General features: G+C 32.9%; 1 protein-coding gene across 3 annotated transcripts; it reads left to right on the forward strand.

Moving 5' to 3' along the window:
• Positions 1–3,489: 3,489 nt before the first annotated feature.
• Positions 3,490–11,270, forward strand: LOC120770381 (ubiquitin-like modifier-activating enzyme 1). Of its 3 annotated transcripts, none has more exons than XM_040097803.1 (7): positions 3,490–3,544; positions 4,011–5,067; positions 7,872–8,923; positions 8,975–9,638; positions 9,698–10,006; positions 10,106–10,482; positions 10,543–11,270. In XM_040097803.1, the coding sequence occupies exons 2-7, from the start codon at positions 4,270–4,272 to the stop codon at positions 10,955–10,957; spliced, it is 3,615 nt and encodes a 1,204-aa protein (XP_039953737.1). In that variant the 5' UTR covers positions 3,490–3,544; positions 4,011–4,269; the 3' UTR covers positions 10,958–11,270. The 3 variants fall into 3 exon arrangements, with proteins under 3 accessions (XP_039953737.1, XP_039953735.1, XP_039953736.1); XM_040097801.1 differs by having other exon boundaries at positions 3,508–3,578; XM_040097802.1 differs by lacking the exon at positions 3,490–3,544 and adding an exon at positions 3,664–3,716.
• The last annotated feature ends 533 nt before the right edge of the window (positions 11,271–11,803 follow it).

Below are 11,803 nucleotides of genomic sequence, written 5' to 3' on the forward strand. Positions count from 1 at the left end.
TTGATTTTGACTTTCGGCACTGATTCCCTGATAATTATCTATGATATAGTATATCAGACGAGTTTTTTGCGCATTATCAGAGAACCAGCTGTGTCAATTCCTCAAATCTAATAAGAACGCTGAGTCGTTTTCCGAAATCTTGATAATAGTTCAGTATTTGTTGTCTATCCCTGGTCACAGGGGCGAACGCAGGGGGGGGTTTTGGGGTGTTAAAACCCTCCCCCCAAAGTAATTGAATTTTTAAATAATAGAATTTAATTCTACATAGTCATTTGAAAAATTGTAATTTGTTGTTCTCAAAGCAATCTTTCTGCCGACGATGTATGAATATGTAAAATAAATGAATACATTAGTCACTAACAGCGTTGCCGTTTTGATACAATTGTATCTTTTTTGATACTTTTTTTTCTAAATTTTGTGATTTGATACTTTTTTGTTCACAAACGGCCTATTTTGATACTTTTCTGCTGATAGAATTTCATTTTTTGAAACTATGAAAATGTTAAACTAAAAACAAACCTATTGTATCTGGATAGTATTAAAAAGTTGTGGGAATGTAGGCAAATTAAAAAACCCAGAAAAATATAAACTGGACAGAGACATTTTTTTAATTTGCTTCAAAGTAATGAGCTTGCCTTATAACTCTGTGGCTGCTGAACTGGATTTTTTTAGATTTAAGGGGAGTTGTGAGTCGAAAATCGACTTCTTTTCAAAATTAGTTCTGAACTGAAAAGTCACCAATAAGGTTTCTATTATTTTTTAGAGTTTATTGTTAATCATAATAAAGGAAAAATAAAAACTCATTTATTATGACTTTCAGTTTTCGTTCCATGAGCAAACTGTTGTGAAATAAATTTAAATTAAAAAAAATTATGCTATTTGCAAAAAAATACTTGAGTGTCTTAACTAAAATGTCTATATTTTTAATAAAAACAACCAGAAAAAACTGGTCTGAATTAGATACACAGCTTTACTTATTATTTGTTTTTCATTTGCTGAATTTAGAATGTGGAAAAGGTTAAAAATCTTTTCTTCAGATTATATTTTCTAACTAAAATTTTGAATATATTTTCAGGAACTGGTTAAATCAAACAAAGAGATCCAAAACTTTTTTAGTGCATCGTTTTTTAAAGATTGGAGCAACAATCCCTATATATGTCGCTCAAGTGAACGCTCGTTTTCCTCACTTCGCAGGCTTAAAACACATTTAAGAAATAAAACTGGAGAAGCACGCCTGAACGGAATGGAGGAAGAGATTTTAAATGTTATGGCCCAAAATAAAAGAAGATTAGACTTCAATTTGTGAATAAAATAATGAAACATTGTCTTTTTACCTAAAACCCCCCCCAAATTTTTTTCCTGCGTTCGCCACTGCCTGGTCACAACGCAAATTGCGAGCGTATTTTTTCCTTTATCTTACAGTGGAGTAACCAGCGTAACCGCCTCTCAGGTGAGACCGTTAAGAATATTGTACTTGTTCAATATAACCTTAAAGAAATGAATTGTAAATATTTTCATAACTATTTGTCCAGCGATAAAAATTTATTTTTATGCCACATATGCAACGGGACTGATTTTGACTGAGACCGATATGGTAACCCTACATATATAGATATGTATATTGTCGAGAAATTTCTTTAAAAAAAAAAGTTGCATTACAATATCTGATATTTTGTACATGTTTTCTGATTTTTGTAATGTAAAATGCAAATAAGAATTTAACAAAAATAAACGAGAACATAAGTATCTTACAACTTAGCGTAATTGATAGTTTTTGCGTACAAATACATACATACATATGTATGTACATATACCCAAAATAAATCTTATTTCCAGCGCAACAAAACCATGGTAGACCCAGAGATAAATAAATAAAATCCCTGGTAGACCAGTGTAATAGTTTTGATATATTTAAAGACAAGAATATTATACATAGATTCCGCCGAATGATGCCAGCAAAGACGAAATGCCAGTTTAGAACGTTTTCATGTTATGTCGCATTGTAAATATATTGTTGCAATATGTTGCTATTGAGTAGTTCGTTCACCTAAAGGTTCTTTGTGTCACCTAAAATTAAAAGATATATTTTTGAAGTTATATACATATATGTATATCCAAATGTCAAGGATGTCGAGAAGAAGTGAATTCCGACTGACTGATTGTCTATCCGTTCGTTCGTGCAAGCGATAACTTGAATGAAAATTGAAATATCTTGATGAAACTTGGTACACGTGTTCCTTGGCAAAAACGTTTGCAGATGAGTGTCATCGATCAGTACTACGTACACAAAACACCACTATTTGGAAACCTATAAATTATCGTAACTAAGCTTTACAAAGAAAAACAAAATGCATAGGAGTTTATACTGATTGTTGCTAGATAGAAGATACAAACGAAAGACATACTAGGTTCAGCACACTGATAAATTCCATTATCCTTCTGTGTGCTTTTGAGGCGATGCGATCTCTATTCGGATGCATGGATACGAGGGCCTTGATACTGCGACTGGCGTTGGGGATGCCCAGGTAAAAATAATTTTACTACGCATAGTACACATAGTACAAAGGACAATACTTCTTAAAATATAATTTTTTTCTTTAACGGCTTAATAGTTACTGCAACTCGCCACCGGATATTTCATTTTTCAAAATCAATATATGTACATATGTATTTTATACTTATAAATTGAGATAAACATAAACCTTGGTAATCAGAATTTCTTTTAACCATTCATTTAACTGGCAATTATGTTGCCAATAGATAAATGTATAAATATGAAAATGACCCAAATATGATTATATTAATTTTACTAAAACTTTTTCACTATAAACTAATAAATGAAGAATATTTCAAGAATTGCTATTCTTTGACTCTCATTCTCATCTCAAAAGAATTACGTTACAAGATCCCGGTATAGTGAAATTTGTTTTTCTAACAAATGTACATCCTAAACTGAAAAAGTAACGGTAAATATTTATCGTAATTGTGGATTTTATATGTAAAAACTGGCGTTGAATGTAAAAACTCTTAATTAACTGAAGTTATCAAAATTATTTATATTAAAAATTTTTTTAAAGATAGTTCATAGTATCATCCATTACTGAATCTTGTTGTCGTTTTTTAATTTCGATAAAATGCACTGAAATAATAATATATGTATGTAAGTATATCCTGGTAGTTACTTCATTGTTTAACTGTAACAATAAAACATTTCATATTTCTCATTTAAAATTAATGATACAACAAGGTAAAATTAGCTTATTTTATGCTTACTTCGCAGCATTGGTCGTTCTATTTATAACATACATATGTATGCATATAGTTTAAAAAAGCTATTTTTTTCCTGCACCAATGTATTTTCGGTACCTAAGTACCTTTATTATTTACCGAAAAGAGGCATTTAAAATACAGCTCTGAGTGATTTTCTTTGTTCTTTTCAACTGCTTCGCAGACTAGAATTTGTGTAAAAAGCGTTCGTTTGAGTGATATTAGTGAATTTCGCAGTTAAAATTTTTGCGAAATTAGTGTACATTTCGATAAAAAGGTATTTTTAGGCATTACGAATTGCAAAATTCATAGTGAGTGTTATTATTTAGTTCCTATTAAGATGGACTTATAATTACTGGATAAGTGATAGAAATTTAACCAAACACTGGTATCTTTTCATATTCTCGCTTGATTGGCAAATGAATAAGTAACAGATGGGAAATCAAATAGTAAATGAGCGCAGGAGTTGATTATATATGTTTATTTGTATGGAATTGGAAGAAAAACGTGCGGTAGAATGGAGTTTGACAACCAGAAATTGTTGTGTCTTGTAGACATTGAATGCCATGTGGGGTTCTTAAAATAATGTGGCGTGTTTTTAAATCTGATTAAATATACAACATTGCAATTGCATTGCAACATTTATCGCCTTCCAAAGCCACTACTAATAAAATATATAAAACCAGTAACTGTTTAAACATACATCATTAATTGAGAATGTTCTCGATTTGTTTTCTTTATAGTTTCATCGTACATAAGTTTATCTTTGCCGTGAGACATAAACAACTATAGTAGTTATAAAAATTGTGTGTTAGCCGTTTGCTATAAAAATATAATTCATACTGCTGTTCAGTTCTACAATAAGAAAGTAAATCAGTCTTTAAAAGAAATAAACTTCATGAACATCCATTGAAAGTTGCACTATTAGAAACTAATTTAAGAGTGCACAAATAGTAAGTGCAAATATTTACTCGCTTATAGTCTTAGGACGCCTGCCGCCCAATGTCTTCTAGTTCGCCAACAGCTGACCAAAACTCTTCCGCAGAGCCACCAGCAGCTAAAAAGCGAAAGCTGCTTGCGTCTACCGGCGCTGCTTCAAGCCTCAGCAAAAACAATAAAAACAACACGGACAACGGTGAGGATAGCGAAAATAACGAATGTGGTGTGGAAGAAACTAACGTTGACGTATCATTTGTAAAAGCCGGTGAATCGGCACAAAAGGTGAATGCAATCGTGCCATCTCGTTCGATTTCGTTAAGTGGTGGTGATATTGTTGACTCTGTCGGTTCTACTTGCACGGGTGAGAAAAGTGGTAGTGGAAGCGACAGTACATTGTCGACAGTGAAGAAAGAAAGCGGTCAAAGTAATCAAAGCGGAGTTTCTGTTTCGTGTGAAAGTGTAGTGGCAGAAGAAAAAACTGAATCGAAGAAGTTAGTGGAAGTGGAAGAAAAAAATTCTCAAGTGAACAATTTTGCAACGACTTCAACGTTAATTTGCGATAGAAGCAATAAAGTTAATAACTCAAACGGTAACAAAACGAATTCACAGGTAGTGCCCGGAGCAAACAACCAAATGGCTGGTGGTAATCCTACGAACGACTCACGTTCGCGCGGCGCTTCTGACATTGATGAATCGCTTTACTCGCGCCAACTCTATGTGCTGGGTCATGATGCAATGCGTCGCATGGCAAATTCAGACATTTTGCTGTCGGGTATTGGCGGTTTAGGTCTTGAGATCGCTAAGAATGTAATTTTAGGAGGAGTGAAATCGATCACACTTCATGATAAGGAAAATTGTACAGTGAGTATTATATTTTAATGCATTCTATTATTTATTATAAAAATTACTTTTAAAATATAAAAAATGTCTTCTCGCAAGCGTATTTATCTAAAGTATTATAAATAATGTGTGCCTTGGACGGGAGGAAAAATCAATAAAAGTTTTTCCTATTATCTGACCAACGAAACAATTTCTTTTCTGGCATATATCAGATTTGCCGCCGTTTTTGTTCTATCTATTTACGTGGTAAAAAACCTTGATTTGTTGTGTGGGTACATGTATTGATTATTTTCAATATTTTGCATATTCATTGCTATCTTCGAATCCAGAGCGAACTAAATTAGCTAAGTACTGGCGATTTCTTATTTGATATTTAAACATTTTCGTATTAAAATTGATCGCAAAAAAGGAAAAAAATTATTTATATTTGCGTATATGCATATACATATGTTTGTACGTTATATATTCAGTATGTGCCAGTATGAACGGCAGATATATTTTTTTCTTACTTTCTATTTAACATTACAAATGTAATATATTTTATCTCTAAAAACATAGAGGGATGTAAAATAATTACTAATAGCAGTTAATTTTACAATATAGTCCAAAAAATTTACTGAAAATAAAAATGTTTGATAGGTAAGATGATTCATTGTCACCAACGTCTATGTTCAATGCATTAGAACGAAACAGGCATAATATACTATATAAAGTTCCAGGCGGTTTGCACTGAGTAAAACAAGTTCAGATATTTATGTGGTACGAACAGTATATATGTAACTTGTGTACATCTTTCATGGTATGAGATTGGTGTAGTGCGCCGCGTTGTTCTGGAGAGTTTCACAGTACTTTTGTGTGAGTTTCTTATTTTTCTTTGTTTAACAAGTTTACTATGTATTTTTTCACAAACTCATATAAGATTTCTTAATGTAATTTTGAAATTGCAGAAACTAACCCTTCGTATTTTAGACAGCGGAGATAAAAGAGAACAGTGTTATTTGTATGTTAAAAGAAAATGGAATTATATATTGAATATTGAATCACCATTAGTATTTTTTCTTGAGGGTTGAATTAAATAAACTTTGTTTTCTTATGCTCTATCAAATTATTTTTGTTAATTCTTTAATAAAGTTTTCAAATTAAGGGTTCAGTAGGGTAATCTTTTAAAATTTTTTTTTCGGTTCCCTTGAACTTTAAACGCGTTTTTCTCAAACTGCACTTTTTTTTAAACTGACGGACATGATTCCGGTCGAACTACTCAACCGCTAAATTTTTTTTTAAATATTCTCAAAACGCCTGGCTATTGTCCCTATATTTTTTATAATTTATTTACAAAAACTTATATAAAAAAGCATGGGAAAAAACGTTAATTATTTTTTTATTTATCAACATTTTTTCATGATTCTAGTAAATTGGGTTTTTGTGTTTCAAATGATCCAAACATGAGAAATCGTGTCCGCCAGTGAAAAAATGCATCTATCATCAAAACGTGCAACGTATCATCAAAAAAATCGAAATTGAGTGCCTTATTGATTACGATTCACTACTTCAAATTACAAACATAATATTACATATGTATGTCCAACATTTTCAGGTTCTGCGCTCAGATATAAACCAGTTTTAACCAATATTAAAATTTTTTTTCACTTATGTTCCATTTTATGTCGTGTTTAATTTATGCCACTGTAAATTTCCGAAAATGTTGTTACGTTATTTAGCATTTCATGTGACGATATGTACCTCATGGTATGTGAAAAAAGTTCTATTGTAGAATAAAAATTTCTATAAAAAAAAATGTCAAAAAACAGGCCAGAATACTCTACTGACTGACCCCTTAAAATATTTTTCTTAATTAATATTTAGTACAAATATTTTTTTAATTATACTATTATTTTAAAACTTAAATCGTCTGGTTATACATCATATGTACATAAGTATCTAATAACAAGACAGCTATTACTGTTTAAATTAGCTAAGTACTGGCGATTTCTTATTTGATATTTAAACATTTTCGTAATAAAATTGATCGCAAAAAAGGAAAAAATCATTTATATTTGCGTATATGCAAACTGTTTAAGACCAAATTTGGACCTGACTCTCAGATTAGAGATAGGGGCACAATTCCGATTTCTTTGGCGCCGCGATCTGATGGAATGCCATATGCTAATAAGCAGATATGAGCAATTCGCTGAAATCTCTCTTTTTCCTCTTTTTTTATTTAGCAATCTTAGTTCTAATAAAACAAGTATCTTTAAATTATATATTAAATTAAAATGAGTATAAACAATCTTTCAATACATATGGATATTTTCCTGTTTATATTTAATAAACATATAAAACATACATACATATATAAAAAATATAAGTGTTAACAAGATTATTTTAGCATATTTCTCCTCTGGGGCAGCTGCCCTATTAGCACAAACCCCATTTATACCGAAATTCTATTTTTTAACCCGACGCCAAAGTAATCGGAATCGGAATAATTACTTTTTCAGCTATAGTTAACTCTTTTCCTTTAGGCATTAACATAGCAATAAGCGAAATGAACTCAACATACTTTTGTGATTAAAGGTTCCCGCCACCGCAAACATTTTTTTCAGCCTTAAAGTATTAGTACATTTTGGTTTATGTTGCATAGTGGTTTCGTTCAACAAAGTAAACTTATAAAAATTAATTTTGTTCAGGTTGTTTTTAAGTTGTATATTCGCAAAGTTTAAAATATGAATCTACATAAATGCGTAGATGTATGTATATATATTTATTATTAATCTCTAAAAACTAGTTAAAATAATGAATATAAACATTTTTCATATTTTCTACAGATTCGTGATTTATCATCGCAATTTTACCTAAGCGAATCGGAAGTAGGGCGCAATCGTGCAGAAGCTTCTTGTGACCAATTAGCTGAGTTGAATAATTATGTTCGGACCACTGCATATACTGGCGATTTAACCGAAGATTTTTTGCAGCAGTTTCGTGTTATTGTACTGACAGATTCTGATAGTAATGAACAACATCGTATTGCAAAGTTTGCTCACAAAAATGGTATAGCATTGATCATAGCCGAAACGCATGGCCTTTTCGCGAAAATTTTCTGTGACTTTGGAGAGAATTTCACGATTTACGATCAGGATGGCGCACAGCCCATATCCACCATGATAGCAAGTATTACTCATGATTCTCAAGGAGTGATAACTTGTTTAGATGAAACTCGTCATGGCTTGAATGATGGTGATTATGTGACCTTCAGCGAAGTTCAAGGTATGACGGAGTTAAATGGCTGCGATCCGATTAAAATCAGTGTATTGGGTCCATATACATTTAGCATTGGTGACACAAGTAAATGTAGTGAATATGTTTCTGGTGGTATTGCCACTCAAGTAAAAATGCCCAAAATTGTGAATTTCAAATCCCTTGAAGAAGCTGAGAAAGAACCTGAGTTCTTAGTATCAGACTTTGCAAAATTTGACCATCCCACTTCTTTACATATTGCTTTCTCTGCCTTACACAAATATATTGAGCAAGTTGGAAAGCCACCACGCCCATGGAATGAGGAAGATGCGCAAACATTTCTACAAATGTGCAAATCTGTCAACGCAGAAATCAATGATAACGTAGTTTTGTTATTTGCGAAGACATGTTCTGGTAACACCAGTCCTATAGACGCAGCAATTGGCGGATTTGTTGCACAAGAAGTTCTTAAAGCATGCACGGGGAAATTCACACCCATATATCAATGGTTGTATTATGATGCTATTGAGTGTCTGCCCACCAATGGTGTTGAGGAAGAAGACGCTCAGCCGATAGGTTCGCGTTACGACGCACAAATCGCCATTTTTGGAAAGACTTTTCAGGAAAAATTGGGAGACGCAAGGTGCGTGATATAAATTTTTATTTTTGGAAAATATTATTTTTTGTCTTTCAGATATTTTATCGTTGGAGCTGGAGCTATTGGTTGCGAGTTGCTCAAAAATTTCGCAATGATTGGAGTTGGTGCCCGTGATGGAGAAATAGTTATAACCGATATGGATTTAATCGAAAAGTCGAATTTGAACCGCCAATTTCTATTTCGGCCGCATGATGTACAGAAGCCAAAAGCGAAAACTGCTGCAAATGCCATTAAAAAGATGAATCCGGAAATCAAAGTCACTGCTTATGAGTTGCGTGTTGGACCCGAGACAGAAAAAGTATTTTCGGAAGAATTTTTCGGAAAGTTAAATGGTGTAGCTAATGCATTAGACAATGTGGACGCTCGTATATATATGGATCGCAAATGTGTATTTAATCGTTTGCCCTTGGTGGAGTCCGGTACTCTTGGCACAATGGGCAACGTGCAAGTTATTGTACCGTTTTTAACTGAATCGTATAGTTCATCGCAAGATCCTCCAGAGAAGAGCATCCCTATTTGCACACTAAAGAACTTTCCTAATGCAATTGAACACACGTTGCAATGGGCGCGCGATATGTTTGAAGGCGTGTTTACACAGTCTCCGGAAAATGCTGCACAATACTTATCAGATCCAAATTTCATTGAACGCATCATTAAACTGCAAGGTATTCGACCGCTTGAAATCTTAGAATCTGTTAAGGTAAGATTGAAAAGTACGTAAATATAAAACTTACAAACTGTTTTGTAATAAAAATTTAGAAAGCCTTAGTAGATGAAAGGTCTACGAACTTCTTGGATTGCGTGAAATGGGCTAGGAATCACTGGGAAGAGCACTATGCAAATCAAATCAAACAATTGCTATATAATTTCCCACCAGATCAAATAACGTCTAGTGGGCAACCATTTTGGTCCGGCCCGAAGCGTTGTCCCCAACCATTGATTTTCGATATTAACGACGACCTTCATTTAGATTACATATATGCAGCGGCGAATTTACGTGCAGAGATGTACGGGATTGAGCAAGTGCGTAATAGGCAGCAAGTAGCAAACCTTGTTAAGGAAGTGAAGGTAAGCAAAAAATAACAAAAATAATATTTTTTTTAAATAAATAAGTAGTATTCGTTTTCATCAAACTGCATATATTTTAAATTAATTCATATTTTACAGGTTGCTGAGTTCAAACCACGTTCTGGTGTAAAAATTGAAACCAACGAAAGTGCTGCTGCTGCAGCTGCTAACAATTTCGACAACTCAGATGTTGACCAAGATCGCGTAAACAAAATTTTAAATGAATTGAAGGCTCTGCGTGAAAGCAAAACTACGCTGGTGGTTAAACCATTGGAATTCGAAAAGGACGATGATAATAATTTCCATATGGACTTCATAGTTGCAGCATCTAATCTGCGTGCTGCCAATTATAAGATTCCTCCAGCTGATCGGCACAAGTCTAAATTAATCGCTGGAAAAATCATTCCAGCTATTGCCACAACTACATCACTCGTCTCTGGCTTGGCTGTTCTCGAGGTTATGAAACTGATTATAGGGTAACCAAAATCAAAACAGAGTGTCGATTTAAAAATATTAATATTTTATTGCCTTTACAGACATAGGGAAATGGATAAATTTAAAAATGCTTTTGCAAACTTGGCATTACCTTTCATAGCATTCTCAGAGCCCATGCCTGCCGCAAAGAATTCGTATTATGGTAAGGAGTGGACGCTATGGGATCGTTTTGAAGTGGCTGGAGAGCTAACGTTGCAAGAATTTCTCGATTATTTTGAAAAGAAAGAGAAATTGCAAATAACGATGTTATCCCAGGGCGTTTCGATGCTTTACTCGTTCTTCATGCCGAAAGCTAAATGTGCAGAACGGTTGCCTCTACCCATGACTGAAGTGGTTCGACGAGTCTCGCGAAAACGCATTGAATCACATGAACGCTCTTTGGTATTTGAGATCTGTTGCAATGACGAGGATGGTGAGGATGTTGAAGTGCCGTATGTGCGATATACTATACCCTAAAATAATTATTAGTGATACAACAAATTCACTAGGCGATCGGAAATCGCTATTCTTTGAATTCAATACAACTATGGTTTAATATTTTTGATATAATTTAATGCGAATAAATATTACTTGCTGTCCTTTATAATCTTAAAAAATCATTATTTTCAATATGAAAGTAAAAAAAGTATTCAGGAAATGATACATTAACGAAAATAATAAGAGTCATAACTGGAGCAAAATGAATATTTCTAACAGTTCGAACTCGTTTATCATCAGTACGCGTAATGAATTTTTTTGTTTCAAATATAAATATACATACTTATCAATGGAACTTTATTTTATTTATTAAATTTTAAGTATGTAGGAGTGAGAGACTATAAAATATAAATATAATAAAAATTAAAAATTCATGGCAAATAATTGTATTTTTCTTAAAATGTATGCATATAGATGTTTATTGAAATATGTAGCAGTGCAGATGACTTTTATTTTTCAGATTGATCAATCCTATTATAAAAAGCCCATTAAGGAAGGAAAAAAGTTTTAGGAATGATAAGTAATATATTATTTCATATTTTTTTTTAACATTCAATTTAAGCCTAACGATAAGTTTCAGAATCTTAGTAACTAATGAATTGCTGTTTTAGTCCATTATTTGTAATGGACAAGTTTCGAAAGGTATTTTTGCCAGGTATTTTCGTCAGGTATTTTTGCCAGGAATTTATCACTTGTGTTTACCATTGGTATTTCAAGGTGTCTATGTTTATTCTCGTTGCGGATGTACCATGGTGGACCATTTTAATTGGAATCCCATTTTGTGGGTACTAGTTGCGCAGGCAGAACCCTATAATTGTATTCCAC

The sequence above is a fragment of the Bactrocera tryoni genome, chromosome 3 (genome assembly GCF_016617805.1).
Source record: "Bactrocera tryoni isolate S06 chromosome 3, CSIRO_BtryS06_freeze2, whole genome shotgun sequence".
In the NCBI taxonomy this organism is placed as follows: Eukaryota; Metazoa; Arthropoda; class Insecta; order Diptera; family Tephritidae; genus Bactrocera; species Bactrocera tryoni.